Source organism: Tauraco erythrolophus, chromosome 3, assembly GCF_009769465.1.
Source record: "Tauraco erythrolophus isolate bTauEry1 chromosome 3, bTauEry1.pri, whole genome shotgun sequence".
Lineage (NCBI taxonomy): Eukaryota > Metazoa > Chordata > Aves > Musophagiformes > Musophagidae > Tauraco > Tauraco erythrolophus.
The window spans coordinates 31602902-31622398 of NC_141467.1; the positions used below are offsets into that span (position 1 = coordinate 31602902).

Here is a 19497-nt window from a genome sequence, read left to right on the forward strand (position 1 = left end):
TTTAAGCATGAAACTTCTTCAGTACAGAATTCCACGGAATATTTTTCCACAAGTAGGGCATCTCATCGAACACATGAAAATCATTCTGGGAGCTGGCATCGGCCCTGGCATAGGCAGAGCACCACAGCCTCGCCTGCAAGTTCAGTTCCCTGATCTGATGGTTTTGCTTTGCGGCTGTGAGCACCATACAGGGTCTGCACTTAATCTTACCCGTTTGGAGAACAAGTATCAATAACTGCATCTCGTACTATTGTAAACCAAACTTTGCTTGGATGCAAGACGTTCACAGTACCTTGTCCATTGAGGGCTATGCAAAAAATACATTATCTTTTGCAAAATTTCAGCTGTTGCTATCTTCCCCCCCCCCCCCAATAGTGAATGTAGGAAAGCTAGCAAGATCCTTGCATTAGAAAAGTAGATTTTTTTTAAATTTTTGTATGAACTTTTTAAACAATCAGTGTAGTTCCATCAAGATCCTGTTTCCATGAAGCAATAGGATTACAGTGAGAACAATTTTTTTTTGTCCAAGGTTTCAATTCTCTTTCCAGAAAGGGCTCTGAGCTACGTGGGCTTTCTTTCAAGGCACGTTGCCAATGCTTTACTTCCAGTTTCTATGACTTTCTTCTTTCTTGCTTGCTATACTTGGATAATCCAAGCTCCATGCAATACTGTTCACTTTGCACTTGAATGTTTCAGAAATTCTCCTAGTTCATATGGCTCAACTTCTGCTCCTAAACGTCTGCTGAAATTATTTGTGGCATCATTTCTATTATTAAGCAGTTATTAAAACAGAGTACATTTACTTGTTTCCGTATTTAGCCTGACTAGGAGGAGGATGTCATATACTTGCTTCCTTATATACCATCGTTTAGTTGATTATGCGCATGTAAACTGTTTTGTGTCTCCTCTGAACTAGCTTGAAAGCCCTTTGGAAGTGGGATTGGATTTAATAGTTATTGGCATAGCATCTAGTGCCCTAATTGTATCAGATGATAAATTTGAATAATAATTGGTTTGATTAAGGAAACAAGACATGATATGTAAGGCAATCGGTTTAAATACATGTTGAATGCAATCATGGCCACATAAAATATTTTATTTTTCCTATTTTCTGCCATCTAAACTCCCTCAAATACTAGGAAATCACTTTTCTGTCATTAGCCTTAAAAAAGTCCTCAATCTACATAACCTTGTAATGACAAAAAAGTAAACAGTTTACACAGATGGCAATAAAGCAAGCAATATTCAGTGTTAATTGAACAAGTAAATCTATGCATGTATTATAAGAATCTGCAAAAGCAAACATTATGCGCATAAATAATAAAACCAGATTATGTACAGATTTTTTTCAACAGCATGGATCAAGTTTTTACTTCAGTACAAAGATTACTGTGGCATGGTAGAAGAAAGCACCCTTATTTATACATTATTTATATTACCTGCATTGCCACCTTCATTTTAGACTCCCCCCTTTTTAATTCTGTTTATGCTTGAGATGTCAAACTGAATTCATGCCTTCTCTGCCCTTTTTGGGGCTACTTTCGTTATTCATTTATATGTTCTATTTTTTAAACATATATATATGTGCTCGCATACACATCTCTCTCTCTCCACCCCCTTCCTATCCACTTGATAGAGACAGTATTTGAAAGTAATGCCATTTAAGCAAATCTTTAAGACTCTTGTAATAGCAGTTGCTAAGATGAGGTTTCTTAGTTACACAGCTCAGGAGCTTTAAACTATTCTCCCCTTTTTTAACCAGGCCAGTTCTGAGCATTCACTGCTGTATCTGTCGAGTAACAGAGGACAAACAACAAAACACCTATATAACCTGCAATATAACCTGCATGAGGCCATGAAAGAACAGATGGCTTTATAGAAGGGAAGAAACCTGCCCACTCCAAAGGGGTCTCAGGCTGGCTGCAGACCCACTTTACCACAGGGGCTGGAGCTGAACTGCCCATTTTCCTTAGTGAAAATCTAAAGAGAATGGGGAAAAGGCAGAGGAGGAAGCAGCTCCTTGCAAATTATCCTCCTCTTGCTTCTGCAGAAGGTCTAAGCACACTTTGGTCCCATAAGTCTTACGCATAGCATCTAGGCACTGTTTGGTCCTAACTTTACATGAGCTGGAAGTTCTGCTTCTTCCTCAGTTCCTGCTTTAATCTTCAATAGACACGTTACTCCACTGTATAACAAAAAGGTCCTACAGAGAGGTGGTATATTCCCAGCTGTGTGCCTGAGACAGCTAGAGACTCGTGCCCATCTTGCTCTTTGCCTACATCTCGTTTGATGCAGCAGGCAGAGCTATGGAAATAGTGGAGGTGCAATATCACAGTAAATTTACTGCGAGCAGTTCTCCCAGAGGGCAGAAAAGATGTTCTATGTTCAAAATGTAAGTGTCCTCAGCAGTAAGATTTGTGAGGAACACTTAAGCAAAGAGAGTAGATTTTCTTGTAATAGTATTTCTGAAACAAAAAAAATACAGGCAGCAGAACATGTGAAAATAATACAGCCGTGACTCTTCTGAGTAAAAAATGACACTTGCAGTAGAAGTATCTTCGAAGGCAAAAGGCACTTCAGCTTTTGGCATGTAACCAGAAGGCTGGAGACACTACAGCCTTTTGGGCTAATTATTTTACATAAGCAAGCTGGCTCCTTTTGAAACCAGCAAGCTTATGCTAACTTGGAATTTGTATAAATGAATGAGAAACTCAAGAGCTACACCACATTTATATTAATTCTTCTGAACATGCATGAGCAGAGCTATCCAGATCCGAGCTGAAGACCCACATACTCAAAAAGGACAACAAATTGCTTTGTTGTTTGCAAGGAGTAACATTCAGTATTTAAACGAGAATTTACCAGGTCTGAAAGCTCAGGGCATTTGTACTGACACAGAAACCTCTGAAGGCCAAAGCAGGACCAAACCCATCAGCAATAAGTATTCCTATGGTATTCTGTAGGCTACACTGGGCATTTGGTGGAGTTTTTTTTGGTTTGGTTTTGTGTTTGTTTGGTGTTTCCCCCCCCTTCACACACCCCTCCGTCTCATTATTACCATCAGAACATCTGACACCCTAGTCCACACCACCACTTGTGCCAGTGCAACCTGAACGTCCCCAAGAGAACTATTCCCTATGCATGAGAGAGTTAGTGCTTATGAAAATTTTTCCTATTAGTGCCAAATAATTGATTTTTTAAACTGTAATTGATGCATGGAAGAACTAAAAGCTCCTGTTAAGGATAATGTTGCATCTTCTGTGGTTGGGTGCTACACTCTATGAAACAGGAAAAATAAATCAGAATATCTCTGCTTTAAAAGAGAGTATCGCAGGTGTCCCAGCTCCCTAATAGCAGTGTAAACATACCAGGCTGCAAATGAGTTTACACTGGAGTCTGGCCTTTTAGCATGGTCCAGTGAAATACTGATGTCCCTTATCCCTGGATATGGACCTGGGAAGCTGAACTGGCTTTGAACCTAGAGATCAGCACCAGTGATCTGTGATTGCAGTGTCCCCAAACACCTTTCAGTTATTCGCACATGGTCCTTCTTTTTAACAAATTGAACACTTTGAATTTTGCTATTCAAATGAAGAAACGAGCTTTCTTAGCAGATGAGCTTTTGCACATGCCACCATTGCATATTTATATTTTAGTACATGGAAATCAGTTTAGTTACACTGTACTGGGACTGACCAAAAAAATTTAATCCCAAATCAACATGAAATCGGATACTTGACAATTTTTATGAAATTAGTTAAAATATTTTACTTTGAGTGGCATAAGGAAGATAAGCTAAATTGAGTCACTGCTTGAAGACTTTTATATCACTGAGATATAGCACCAAAAATCTATACACGGAAATACGACATGCGTTAGGAAGTGCCAGTTTGACATATATATTCCCAATTGTTATGAATTCAAGATAGACTGTCAAAATTCAGGTTCTCTCACCAGTGACTGCTCGTTAAAAGTCTTTACCTGACACGAGTTCACGTAAAGACACCTCTTCCTCACTCCTGCCTCTGTGGCAGAGCACCCCGTTCCTCTGTGGGGTTGCCGGTACCACAAGGATTTTGAAGGAGTGCCTTGTGTGTAGGAATGGAACACCTTGGTCCTTTGCATTAAGTCTGAAATTACCCTTAACACTAGGCATGTTAAAGCCCTTTTCTCCCCCTTACCAATCAGCTGTGCAAGTCTTGACTATATAGCCATGGGCTTGGAGTCTACTTCTGTCTTATCTCCTCCAAAGGGCTTTTCCACACCTGATCCTGCTTACAAGCTGCGAAAACACAGGTACATCTTCCTGTGTGCTCTTTCGTATAGATTCCCAACTAAACCTTCATCTTGGTAGCTTTCTGTGCACCTGTAGGAGACTCCAACCTCCATGTACATCCCACATTGAAACTGCCCAGATGGTTGGTTTTGGCCTTGTACTTTGTTTCACAAAGATTTCGCTGAATTCATACTTCATCAGGACATTCAGCATTCTGAGGGATTATTGGCCTCAAGCTTAAAAAGACTCATCAGTAGGCAGAGCCATGTCTTGTAAACAGCAAAAAGTGCTTGCTAACAACCGTCCCAGTTCTTAATCGAATCCCAAACATATTTTATTGTCAATGCTCTATATCCATCTGGTAGCACTGGATCCAATCTTTAGCATATTTTCTATCTCAACACTGATAAACTTGCATTTTACATAAACATGTAAATGAAAATCATTCAAGGAGAGCATCACTGGGCTCTGGTTTGTTTTGAAAACGTGACAATACTCCTGGAGCAACAGAAGATGTAGCACATAGGACTGCACGGACACCTTGACGAAGTCTTCCATTAGACATGAGAAATCCCAAAGGGAAGGGTAGCCTGCACATTTTATACATAGTAAAAAAAAAAATATCTACACTCAAACAGTTGCTTATGTGGCCTTGTATGTCATGAGTGCAAAGATTTATTGGTCTAATTAATCAAGACAATCCTCTTTTATAAAAATTGTTCAAAGTGAAATATTCCTAAGAATTTGTGGCTTACTTGGTTGCTTTATTTTTCCAGTAAGCTATTTATGAAAGAATTACACTCTGTATCTATATGGAGCAGACTTTCTATACATGTTTTCTCGCTTAGATAAAATTCAAGCTGCAGCCATGTGTGATTTTTACTAAAAGGACTAAAAAGGTCAGTAATTTTTTAATGCAACTCTTCATTTCTGCTTGAATAAAGCCACAGTAAAACCATATAGCCAAAAATGCTTTATTTCACCATTAGCCATATAACCAACAAGCATAAAATGGTGGCTGCACTATTTTTGTTCAAAACAGTTCCAAAACCCAAGAAAACTATACCGAAAACATTAACCAATACTTTATTCCTATAAAAATAAAAAAGAAAAATGATACATTCATTTCAAGAAGTGTCTACATTTTTAAACAATAAATTAAGCTTTGTAATATCAACATCAATTTACATTTCAAATGATTTAAAAGAAAACTACAGCTTAGGATACAAAATAAACTCTTCCCTTACCCTCTAAATACAAATACATTCTTTTATTCCTGTAATGCACTGGCACCTTGGATCTCAGAAGAAGAATCTACAGAGTGCTACAAAAACAGCCATTAAAAAAAAAATAGCCAGAGTGACTGAATGGATATTATCTTCAAAGCTTTTTCTACATCTCTGACAAAAACACTAACTGAATGTATATGAAAATACAAGCTTAGTGACTAAAATAGTGGATTCTTTTGCAAAGCTTGCAAAAAAACCCCCCAACTTTGGCTTTCCCAACTGCTACGTAATTTATTCCAGTACTATTAAACATCTTTCCATATCAGTTGCAATGAAAGTCAGTTTTAACCAATACATCATTTGTTTTTATGAACACCTGGCATATTTTCAGAGCCTTGATAAGACTGTCCTCATTGTTTATCTTGTGTTTCTCTATTAAGGTTACACAATGAAGCCTGAAAACCTAAATAAATTATGTTTAGTACTCACTGCACAGGTCACTGGAATATAAGCATTGCTACTCGTCACTTATTTTGCAAAACCTGAAACATATTTACATTTGAGTGCATATACTAATTCCCCACCTAGGTTCTAAAGACAGAAATTTAATTTCTATCAAAAACTAGGAAAGCAACAGCTATACCAGGTTTTCAATCACGTATGCTAAGCTCGGAATTAGAGGGGCATTGATCAAGAGTAACTCATACGCTACCAAGCTTACCTGCAGCTTAACTGAAGCAAATGAAGCCCAGGGAAGTTAACACTGCTGGTCTGAGTTGGTTGTGTGGTTTCTGTTTTTTTTTTTTTCCTCCCTGGAATGAACACAGGACTTCACTGTTCTTGCAAACTCATACAGAGACACCTGATTTTACTTTAAACTAGACTGCTCAGGTTAGATTACGCAGGTACAACCCCATTAAGGTCAGACTGACTTACTGAGCAGGCTTTCAGTCTCTTCCCTATGGAAGAAAGCCCTTTCTCCTTCCACCCTGCAGCAGGGATTTCTGAACCAGGATTGCAACTAACTCCTCACAAGAAGTTAAAAAAAATGAGTCAGGCAGTTAGGCTGATGTCGACTTTCCTGTGCTTTAGTGGCCATACTGCATACCAGTTGAGAACTAGGTTGGCTTATGACTACCTAAGATGCAGCCACAGCAAAGAAGATACTCACATCTAGCAGCTTGACTTTTTCTTTTATTTTAACAGAGAAACTATTTTTTTTTCCTTGTAAAAGGTATAAGCATTTTTTGTATTGTTTTTGGTAAATAGTCTTCCCTTACTTGAAGATTCAGATTTTAATTTATATGTTTTTTTTAAACCATCAGTTCTAGCTTAGTACAAGAAGACTTCCTGATGCTTGGGTGAGCAAGCTCCAAACACTTTCTATTTACAAAACAGTTATTCTGCAAAAGGCTGACAGAAATATGATGCTAGACTTGATTCAGTTGGTAACTGACATTAGGCAACAGATTTAATAGATCTAGCAAAGCACCTGTTTCCTCTTAGCATGCGTGGCAACCTCATTAGTTAGCTGGCCACATTTGAGTTCCATTTATGTCTCAGAAAAGGACACCAAATGAAAACAGCCAAAATAATTTTCAGAAGAAAGAGATTTCAGATTTGATGAATGTTACTTAAAAGCACAAAATAGTAAACGAGGAAAAAGTTCAACTTAAAATTATTTTCTGGGTCAGTTTGACAAAAATTAAATCCCATCAACAGTAGGGTTCTTTACTAAAGAAATTTCTCCAAGAGAAATGATGTATTTAAAACATAGAAAAGTGTTCTGCAAAGGGAAAAATATCTTGCATTTCCTACCTCTATCTTATCTGTTAAAAACATTTTCATCCTCCTTTTTTTTTTTTAAAATAAAACCCAGGTCTTATCTGCCTTGAACAAAGCATTTCCTACATGCTTTTTCAAAATATCTTTATGATTTTTACCACTGTTAGCAACACTGTTTAAATTCCTCAGAGAGGAGCTCAGTTCAGGCTGGTCTGAACACCACATTGCAACTTCAGCAGGTGTAAGTAACACTATGTCTTAAGCAACAGCAACATCACTTTACCCATCTATGACAAAGCCAGTTTTAGAGTTGTGGGAAACCTCAAAGTGCTTTTGTAAGGTAAAACAGTGACAACTCAAGAAATGACACCATGAAGAACAGAAGTTGAGCAACTAACAGTAAACTTAAGTGTTTCATTAATGTCTATTAAATTCAATGCTTTAGTACTTTAAATAAGAATTTCATTAAAGACTGAAAACCTGCAGCTAAGCTCAAAATAACACACAGTCTAAGACTCTTATGCAAGTCTCTTATCCAAGTAGTCTGCAACAAAATTAGGAGAGTCAATAAAAGCACATTCTACTCCCCGTTCCCAAAGCCACCTCTTAAGATGAAAAAACCGCAAGGTGGTAGTTACTGGTCTCTTAACAATAGCCCAAACTAAACAGTGTCAACAGCCCACCCAATTTGCTTTTTCCATTATATTCCTGGTCCTCAAAAGTTGCTCTTTGTATCAGTGGTCAAATCAGACCACTGCTGTCACAGGGTTAGTCTGAGCTGAAAAATGATTAAATTTATCAATATCTCCTTTTCATTCAGAGAAACTTTTTTCTTTTTAAAGATGACAAGTTTCAGTGATTGTGGATACTATTGTTTGACGCTTGTACAGCTACTGAACCACTGGAACATAAAATATGTTAAAGTACACTAAAATTAAATCATATTGCATTAGATTGTTATATTTAAACTGCTAATATAATACTATTGTTAAAACAGACAGTCTTCCGAGATGGCTTAACACTATCAATGTCAGAACTTAAATGCAAGAGAATCCATTTAATCAAAACATTATGCTTTATATAATGAATTAATCACTCACTTGGCTTTCAATTGCCTTTGAATAAAGTATTTCATGACACAACTTTACCTTCTATAGAGTTTCAATTAATAAATGCTTTTAACCAAGTAGACTAATTGCAGGTTACCAACTGAAATACAAACATTTCCCAGCACACGTTTTTCTGGAAAGGCTTTATGTGAATAAGTAAAATAAACTCGCACTTAAATGCTACATTTCAGGATAAAACAATAAAGCCATTATCAGTGAAATAACTATGTTTCAATTTTAATTGATCAAATATGAACCACGTGTGTCTATTTTCAACATTTTCAATCAGTGGACCATTTACACATTTAGTTTGACACATAAATACACTATCTACAGTGAAGAACTTGTTGTAAAACAGTATCATATTATGCTTGTAATAAAGCAAATGCATAGTTCATTAGATATTTCAGAGGTACAGTTCTTTCGAAATATATATATCTTTAACGAAATATTGCATAGTAGAAAAAAGGAGGGGGAAAAAACCCAATTGTTAAAAAAATGAGCGTATAAGAAGAGCTATTGCTGAATTCTTAGGTACATTTTGATTGTACATAACTTAGTACCAACACCTAAAAGACAGGATTACAGGATTATTGAGAGTAAAACCTGGATTTTTTTTTTTTTTTTGGCAAAACACCACCACTAGTCAAGGTTTGGTTTTATTTTAATGATTTCCATTTCATATATCCTGTTACACAAAAGGCATTCATGGTTTACGGCACCATTTTTCTTATTTTCAACAAATGGCAAGATCTGTCCCGCCCACCTGCATCTCAGATGTATGTGTTCCTCTGTGACATTTCTGAAGACACCCTGAATAGGTATTTTAGTTACTTCTGTATCAAATATAAAGCCACTTAGTTAAAATTTGTTTTATTTGGAAGAATAAACGTTAGCGTATTTCACAGTGATGAAAACCTCAAAGGCTTATTACTCCCTCTTCATCCACTGCCATGCTAGAAATTTTGAATATTTATTGTCATGATCACACAAGCACAGGCAAAAATCGAGGTTAAACTGTTTATGAAGGTTATCCTGAATCTTGACTTCAAAGCATTTTCTGCTATTTGCCAATTGCTTGACAGTTAGAAATTTTGTTTGCAGTTTTAACTCCTACTAATAACAACAAAAATCAATCAACTCTGTGGCTTTTTCATTTCCGAGTTCTTGTGGAAACAAAAGCCAGCATTAAGATGTTTTCATAATTATGCTTTCATTGTGAGATCACATCTCAGGCATACACCATTCAGTGCAAAGTCATCATGCACTACAAAGACAAAAACCCCTTCATTCTCTCCTACGGACCCTACAGGTACATGTGCAAAACCCAGCAAGACTGAAATAACGATGGACACAATGTACAAGATACTTGTGTAGTTAATATTTGCACTATGGTTTAAAAAAAATAATTACGAAATATTACAGAGATTACTATTTTTATAGCTTTGAGTAGTGTCTCAGTGGCCAGCAATTTCAAATAAGTCATTAAAATCCAAGTAAGAGTTCACAAATGGCACTACGGAAACCATCTAAGTTTACCAGAACAAGAGCAGCATTTGTTGTCATAATATGACCATCATCATTTCAACACACACATACTAATGCAAGTCAAGCCTATACCATGTATCTTGAGACTGGAGTTATACAAGGAATAAATTTACAGTGTTTTGGTAAATACATATTCAACATGAAGAAACATAAATAGCAATAGGAATACAGCAATAACCTTGAACACAAACAAACCATAATTTTAATCAAGTACTTCCCTAAAAGAAACAGATGTCAAAGAGATGCTCTAAATATTTTCTTACTATTTATTTTCTTGCATTTTTCGTCCTTGCCTTTTTCACTTCTTGACAAACTATTAATTGCAAGTCACGTCAACTGCAAGGGATGACTGAAACCTGGGCACAACCAAACTTTAAAAATAAAAAAGAGAAAAAAAAGAAGAAGAAAAAAAAACAGAGATGTTTTAACAAAAAGGCACACACATAAAAAAAGGGAGGCTTTTGTTAACCACCCATCCAGCAGGCACAGATTCTTTAGTGCCCACTACTCCTCCCAGGGGAAAGAACCACTAGGTTTTCTCACTGCTCAATGCTGTCTCTAAGAGCAGCAGGCAGCCTGCACTTACACTTTTCCACATGCGTTTTTCAAACAAGCTTCCTGAGCAACACGTGCATGTCCAGTATAATTTTACATTCGGAATCACAGACAGATTGAATGACCTGATGCAGTTTAGCAGGTTAAGAGTGACCCAGTTAGTCTCTCGCCTTCCAGTATGTAGCCAATCAAGCAAGAGGATAATGACCCCAAATATTAAAAAAACTTCAGTGAAAGTGAAATCTGGAATGCAGTACATAAGAACGAGCACAAACTTACTCACTCTTCAACCTAACAAAGCCAAGAAACAAAAGAAACAAAGCCAATTAACCTGTATGTTCCAATTAAAACTCTCTGATCAACAAAGAGCAGCTAAGTATCTTTACCTATAGCTAATAACATAATCTTGAAGAAAGGACCAAGCCTACAGAAGACAAGGGTCAGCAATTTAGCACATCCTACATTCACTTTTCAGCCATCTCCTGGGAAAACAAAACAACCTTCTGGTTACATGAGAGATGCATATTGTACAGCTGTGGCAGTTTCTATAATGAAACTCCAGATAGAAATGATAATATCCATAATACAAACCATAATTCTAAAATATATCTGAATATATGTGTGTGTATATATATTAAAAAGAAAATTATCTAATTTTCTCTTTTATACACATATAAACATCTGGCTAATATGCCCCATAAAAATTTTTCCTTAAGTAGGACTAATCTTTTAAATAACAGAGTTTTGAACAGTCCCTTAGAATATTTTTTTTTTAACGTTATTCAAAAATGAAGAACTATCTCAGGGTAATCAAAAAGCACACACGAAATAAATTATCATACAAATGTGGTTATATTGTTCAGAAAGTCCAATTCTCCCATTTGAAATGAAATGGAGACCAGTGTACCTTAGGGTGAACTATACATCAATGCACAAATTCATTTTCTCTTTCCATGTAAATCTTCATGTGAATTTAGCTGCATTTCCATAAAGCAAGAAACACAGTAAATCCCCAGAACTCTTGCAAAAGGGAGTTGTGTTTCACTGGATAAGAGCAGTTTTTGCTGAAGGGCAGCAAATCAACATTTTATCACCATCTGAACATTAGCAACACCTTTGCCCTTGTAAGCTTCACACCTTGAATTAGCAGCAACATATTTGATGGGTTCAGTAGTAATTTTTCTTCCAGTATTGGATTAGACTACTTCGCATATACAGCAAGTCACAAGTCTAGTACTAGTGTGCAACATTAATCCATATTTACATCTGAGAACTCATAAATACACATGGAAACAGAAGTGAAAGAGAATTAAACCTCGTTTTAAGTTAAAATGTTTTCAGTCCACATGTAGAAACAGCAGTGGAAAAACAAGTATAAAAGGAGATGGACAGCAGAAACAGTAAGTACAACTAAAACTGTAAGAAGCAGGTCACTTAAATGGGCAAGTTGCAATTAAAATTGATCAACAGAAGACAGACTGTACCATCTGCATAAATGCTTAAATGCAGCATTATTTTGCACATCACATAGAGTAGATGTGAATTCTAAGAAGCATAACAGCTGGCATACTTACTAATAGATTTATGGTCACTGGATACTTAATTTCTCCAGCTCTTAACGTACAGTAGTTATGCATCAGCCTTTAAAGCTCTTTGTCAGCCTTTTAGAAGTCAAGGTTACATTTCCATGAATATTTAGTGTCTCAATAAGAAAGTTACAAATACTCACCTTCAATTAATTTTCATACAATACAAAGATATTAAATACCTTTTTAAGCTGAATCATTTCAATACTATTAGTTTTCTTTTTGCTATTTCAAAGCAAACACAAGGACCTTCGTAACTTCCAAAGTGAAGGGTGTTTTAAGGCAGTAAAAGATTTCCATGATTGTTTATGGTTTTCTATGTGAATAAAGCATATTACACACAATTGCTCTCATATATTTATCTACATGACTTCGTTATACTGTACATGATTTAGCAATCTTCTTGAGAAATTTAAAGTGCCACAGTTCAAATGTGCTCATCTGTCTTTTCATGGGCTTCTAGTCCATTCTAGTTGCTTTCAGAAACAAGCCCGTGCTTTACATAAAGAGTAGTCTTTTTAGGGGGAAAAAAGAATTCGTCCTTCACTACTGTGCTAACTGGAATCCAGTGGTCGAACCAATCCTTCCTTGTAAACACGAAGAATAGCTTCACAAACAAATTTGTACTGACTCTGTATAAGAAAGAAAAAACAAACACATTAATGGATGATTAAACTCCTGATTATACAGTAGTATTTAATAGGACTAACAGTCCCTCTGCTTCCTTTTCTCCTGGACAATGACAGGAGAGGAGATACAAAGATGGAAGGAGAAAATCCAACTCTCCTGGCTGTGTTCATGGTAAACAAAGGTAACATTTACTCTTCTATGAAGGACAAGCATTAAAAAAAAATCTCACACCAAGGATAACACATTCCCCAAATTTAAAAGAACACAAACTTAAATTTCCGGGAATAGGATTTATTTGTAAAAGCTATGCAAATTTATATGATTCTTCTGACTCTAAGTTCAGCTAGTTATTTATTTTCTTTATACATCTTTTTTTTTGATACTGTTAATCTGATTATTGCAAGTATTCTAATCTTGCCAATCCTGCAGTTACCCATTACTGGACATATGTAAGATACAAGACTGAAAGGGCATTTACAGTTACCACATAGGATACATAGGTCCAACTGCCTTGCTAAAAGCTTTTTTTTTTTTTTCTTAAACACCTACACTACTGCAGAAGACAGAGTCACTTGATTTTCAATTTGTGATCAGACCACACATCTCCTTTTGTAACAGAATGGGATCAAAACCTTCGGAATTAATATTTTTTAAGAGTAGCAGCCACATTAATTCTTCTGTCACCAAACATTTTGAGCTCATTTAGCTTTTATAAAGTCTTCACAACTTAGATCAATGTTTCTTTTCTGAATTATACTATTACAAAGACTATTTCTTCCATGATCTTGGATGTACCTATTTGTTAAAAGCAAATAACCTGTGAGTCTCTTTCTGAAAAGTGATACAAGGAGACATTAGCAATAGGACCCGTGCAGAACTAAAAATCCAAGTAGCCTGAATAAATTTTTATGATTAACACAATCCCACGAACACAAGATGATGGAAATTTAGAAGAACTTACAAAGATCAAAGCATACCTCTCCTCTGAAAGTACTTTTCACTATTGTCAAAACCTCAGAATGAACACCTTTCTCAAAAGCTCAACATCATATATTCAGAGAAGTGCAGCATCACATTTTCTAAATCCCTTTTCACATCTTTGAAATGTTCTCCCAGCTGCCCTTGTATGTCAGCTCTCATCAACTCTCCAGGAACACCTGGGAACATTCCTCCACTATCTTTCAAAGGACAAGGCTAAAAGAAAATGCTTGGACTGTGCAGGGCCTTAGGTTGCATTTAAATGCCAGCAGTTAGGAATATTATTCTCGTCCATAACCTGCAATACATTTTCTCTTAAGTACATGAAAACTTAAGGAAAATCAGAGATGGAAATTAATTTTCTGCATCTCGATTTTCCTGCCTTTTCTTTCAACCCTTCAGTCAATTACTCCCACCTTCAATATCACTCTGTTCTTTTGTCTTTATTTCTTAATTACCTTGACTTCTCTCTTCATTGTTATTGTCATTCGCATATTTCTACTGCCTGAACAAGCCAAGTGTGATATTTAGCTCTCTGTTCAATACTTCTGTTAACTCCTTTGTGTGATCAAGTTACTGAACAAATAAGTACGAACACTTCAGCGTTGCTTCCTCTGACTCAGGCTCTGACTACTTGTTTTCTTTGCTCTTATCTGTTGCATGTATTCTTACTACTCACTCAGCTGATAACTAGTTCTATTATGCACATCCTAAAGCACTTTTTTCTGTATTGTTTAGTATCTCTAATTTCTCTTTAATGGAACATAATGGTTAGTTTTTTTTTTTTTTTCCTTTTTTTCTTTCTTTTTTTTTTTTTTTAAATGAAAGCCCATACAGTTACACAAATTTTGTTGTAGTTTTATAATTTTGGTCAAAGCTTTTGTTTTGCTGTTCCTGATGACCAAATTACAGGTCTTTGAGAAACTACAGCTTCACAAGATTAACAGCAGACATTAAACTGACCAGTTAATAGCTCCGATGAGTATGTTCCTACTTACTGAGTATTCGCTGTCCGATGGTAACTCACAACATGCACCTGGCTATGGGCATCATATTAGAATTGGAGCACACACATAATCCCCACAGAGCAGCTGAACATACTTCAGGCAAGGCTATTACAACTGAACAATCCCCAATCTCCCAGAAGCCCTAAGTTGAATATCAAACGTGAGCAGTGGGGCTAGCTGGAATGCAGGCACGGGAATGCGATAGAGCACCCAGGATAGATTGAAATGTTGACATGCAGCAGCGCTCTGATACTCTGCCTTCTCACAGTTCAGTGCTTGCTTCTGTGTCTCATTTACAGCACAGTATGTCAATTCTGCTTGTTGTTTTTTTTCACAACAGTATCTGCATACTTGTCGTGGTTTTAGGCTGATCCAGCCACTAAAACTCACACAGTCTCTCCTTCTCCAATAAAGTAGAGAGGAGAGAAAAAAAAACAAAAGGACTGAAGGTTGAGGCAAGAACAGAGGGAGCACCCACCAACCATGGTCCTGGGCAAAACAGGCAGCGCTTTTCTCAAAGCAAAACAGTTTATTAATGATTACTTAGAAGGACAAAGGGAAATAAAAACCGATTACTTGAGAGGACAGAAAGAAACAAAACCAGATCTTAAAACCGACACCTTCCCCCCCCCCACCTTCCTTTTCCTCCTGGCTCTACCTCCTCCCCCCAGCAGCACAGGGGGCAGGGACTGGGGTAGTGCAGGTCAGTTCATTCCGTGCTGTTACTGCTGCTTCTTTCTTAAAGGAGAAGGAGTCCTTACACCCTTTTCCCCTGCTCCAATGGATCCCCTACCCACGAGGAAAAATCCACAAATTTCTCCAACGTGAGTCCAGCCCACTGGAAACAATCCTTCCCCACAGATTGCTCCGGTGTGGGCTATACCACAGTCTCGGGTACTTAGGGAGCTGTAGCCACTCGCTCCGGCGTGGGTCGTCACGAAGACTCCGGATGCCTTTCTGCCTTGCCGTGCCCCCAACACGACCATCCTCGGGCTCAGGCATCTTCTCCCCACGGGCTGCGAGTGGGTCGCTGCTCCACCGAGGCCGTCCTGGTTGCAGGGGGGCAGCCTGCTATCTCACCATCAGCCGCAGGGGAAACTCGGCTCCGGCACACCTCCTCCCGCTCCATCCTCACTGACCTGGTGTTGATGCAGCTGTTTCTCTCAGATCTCAGTCCTCTCCAGGTGAACTCAGCCCAGTGGGCACCCTGGGAGTGGGGTGCCCCCGAGTTCCCCAGCTGGCTCCGCCGCCGCCATTCTCCGTGGGCGGCGCCGGCCCGACGCAGGCAGCCGCCCGGCCGGGAGCCAGGGAGTGGGGGCAGTGCCCTCCTCCCTTCTCTAGTCGATCCTGGGCGAAGCACCTTTTCCGGTTCCCTTGTCCTGACTTAAATAGGGCAATTCGCAGAGGCGCCCTATTGGCTCAACCCCGAGGGGGATGGCAGTCTGATCCGGTGGCCAGAACTAAGCCTAACCCGGTTCCAAAACCGGGGAGGTCGCAGGGAGCAAAATCCCTCTCCTGCCACCAGAACCACCCCCCCCTCCACATCAAACCATGACAATACTTCAGAAATAACAAGCAAATTTAGTTTCATAGTATAGCTACTACAGAACATCCCTCTCCTGACTGTGCTGATAGTGAACTATGTAACACAGCCAGCAAGGTAAAGAATCCTCTTTTAGATACTCAGTTTTCCACACTTGGGGTTTGATTAGGGGATAGCAATAAATACGCTGACATATTCTTCAGTTATGTCAAGCTGTAGAGTGCAAGGACAATTCCTGCTGATTTCTGTTGTAATGGGAGGTGCTCAGCCTTCTGAAGCTTGCTTCAGGTTCTTATGTCTGATTCTCAAAAAGATGATCACCTCTAGAAACTTTAATTCTAAACTTGCTCGGTTCATTTTAGAAACTGAGGAGCTTAGACAGGTACAACTCCAGCAGTTTACCTTCAGCTTCCCTAACCTCGAGGCTAGACTTTCTCTTCTCATGACATATTGTGCAATACGATCAAACTTCCTTTCTGCAAGGAACAGGCAGAGGACTATTTAGACAACTCCCTCCTCAATCACAGTCCCGATGCAGAGTGCACTCGTACTGCAATGAACAAGAGTCCCAGCAGCATGCATGAACAATCTCTGCTCACAGAGCACCCTGATGTTACACAAGCAACTGTAATTCCCCATCTAGTCAATCACAATGCCAGCTCCTGCAGTCTTTATCTGTTAATGAGTAGAATTTGTCTTCTCAAGTTACCTTCTTCCCTCTCTTGAGTGGAAACCAAGGCATTTTCTTTTGAAGACGAGAGACAGAAATACCCAATTTAACTGTTGATTTTGTGGGTCTAAACCCCTTTACTTGCATTTGTCATAGGGCATTTAGCGCTCTGAGATTATCCACACTTTATATTCTGTCATCTAACCTCTACTCAGGAAATCCCATCCTTCATCACTGGTCTCGAACGTCCTTCATCACTGGTTTCTAACGTCAATACGTTCATTTCCAAAGCTGACACAAAATTGCCCTCATGATCTTAAACTGTCTTTGAATCACTTCCATCTAAAAATCACCTTCTACTTTCATATTTCAGTTATTGATACTGCTCAACTTTTCCTGAATTTCATTCTCACCCTTTGTTTTTCCAAACTGAAGTAGTGGTACAATTAAAAAAACCACATATATTGTTCCTATCAAATTTCTACTCCTAAAGTGGCCTCTTGAAAAGCCACTTTCTCTCATCAAATCACACCACAAAAGCTTTAATTTTACCTTCAGTTTAATAACTTCCTATAAGTTTCTGTACTAAGAATGAAAAGCAAAAAATTGTTCCAGCTTCTTGCCGAGGACTTGGACAAAACAGATGGCTTGAGCAAGTCTGACTCTGTACATTCTAACTACTTGTAATGTATAGAAATCAATTATCTTTTAATGGCAAGGTAAGAAACACTTACAAAAAAGTTAAATACACACCTCACAAGCGAAGTAGTCTTGGTCACCATGTTATGTTACGCAAAATGTAGAAAGTATGAAATATAATGGCAACTGAAGGCTTAGATAACTAGATGATCTAAAAAATTTTTGTATCTGTTTTAGAACTGGAGAAGTGCAGTATATATACAGAAAAAGATGCCTCCTTTCCATCACTTACTGATGTTTGCACCATCATAGCTCGCTGGTCTCGCATTTTCCGTACAATATCCAGTGGATAAACAGGTTGGTTTCTTTCAATTAAGCACATGGCTGTTTCCATAGTGACCAATACACCAGTGCGACCGATTCCAGCGCTGTGAAATGCAACAGAAAAATAGTCTATAAAATTAGGTTTTTGCAATGCACTGGATTCATATCACAGTCTTAATACTAGCATGCTAAATACCTACAGAAATTACAGGAAGACCTTAATAAAACTAGAACAGAATGTGAAGCTTATCTTTAAAGCAACTTCTATAATATTTCCTGCCAATTTTTAAAAAGAAAAGAATTTTTGTAGAAATAAAACATGACTTAAAGAAAATGGATTTTTTAAAATTATAACTGCTTACAAATCTAAATGTACTGGTTTGGTATTTTTGACTAAAGAAGGTAAGAGCTAACTGACCGCTTTTTGATGAGCACTTGAACAGCAGAAAAAAAAAATCTTTGCAGTACCATTTCAAAACGAGATTACAACAGTGGTAGAGAACAAAAATGCAGAACAATTTACATTGCAGGTTATCAGCTCTATGATAATTATGCGACTAAGCCACTTGACCAAAAGGTTGCAGGAGAAAGGGAGAGAAAAGAAACTAATCCTCTAAATACAACACCAGTACTTCTGTCTTCAACAGTGAACACTGGTATTGGACAGTTCAAGGAAACTCCTGTCTTGCAGACAAACTTTTCAAAGCAAATGCTATTCTAAAGCTGAAGCAAACCTATGATCAGAATTTTAAAACATAAGTACCTGCAGTGAACAAGGACCGGTTCGTTCTCTACTCTCTTTGGCCTCATACAGGTCACAAACTCCAAAAAGTCCATGGAGTCATCAGGAACACCATGATCAGGCCAAGCAACATACTGGAGATGGGTGACAGTGTGGTGTTGTTCTGTCTAAAATACAGTAAGGTTTTCAAAAAATGTTCAGTGTTACGCTTCCTGTTTGATATTTACTATAAACAAATCATAGTTTTTTCAGTAAGTATATTCTGCAGGTGCTGTAAAGATACATATGGCAGAAGATATTTGTGATTTTAAAATTCACAATAAAGTATAAAAATATAAGGATTAAAAAGCGTGCAAAAGGTATAACATTTTCTAAATGAGGTACCAAGCTTAATTTCTGTGATCTAGTCAAATCTTCTTTAATTTATTGACTGTTGACCTATTATACCTTGACAATGATGGCTGACCTGCGGTAAAATGCTACAAGACTTATGCATAATAGTACTTTATAATAGTTTAGAACAGAATGGAAGAAACAGCTGAAAACAGCAGAAGAACTATTCAGAACAACATCAAAACAACAGGGTCTTGGGACTACACAATTACAGCTCAAGAGGATGGTGATGAGACTATACATACACTATAGCATTGAGGAATGCTATGCTTGCATACTGTTTCAGTTCTATAAGGTGCATATCATGTGGTCATTGTCTGCAGCATAATAGGTCCTCCCATTAAAAAAAACCCTGAATGCCATTTTTATCTCATTCTGCAATCCAAATCAATCTCTCAAAGTATAGCTGCAGATCTATTCTAAATATTCATGTCTGTGTGTATTTATAGATTCAGTTATAATATAAAGTTGACTGCAACATTT

At 37.7% G+C, this 19497-nt stretch overlaps 1 protein-coding gene across 4 annotated transcripts in view; it reads right to left on the bottom strand.

The window, feature by feature from the left end:
• Positions 1 to 12642: 12642 nt before the first annotated feature.
• Positions 12643 to 19497, bottom strand: part of PTPN3 (protein tyrosine phosphatase non-receptor type 3) — a 175314-nt gene continuing 168459 nt past the window's right edge. For all 4 annotated transcript variants that reach the window (XM_086609110.1, XM_086609113.1, XM_086609112.1 and 1 more), the window contains 3 exons: positions 18643 to 18788; positions 17848 to 17983; positions 12643 to 12720 (listed from right to left, as the gene is read on the bottom strand). In XM_086609110.1, coding sequence (XP_086465236.1) covers positions 12643 to 12720; positions 17848 to 17983; positions 18643 to 18788 — 360 coding nt within the window. The remainder of the gene's footprint in view (positions 12721 to 17847; positions 17984 to 18642; positions 18789 to 19497) is intronic.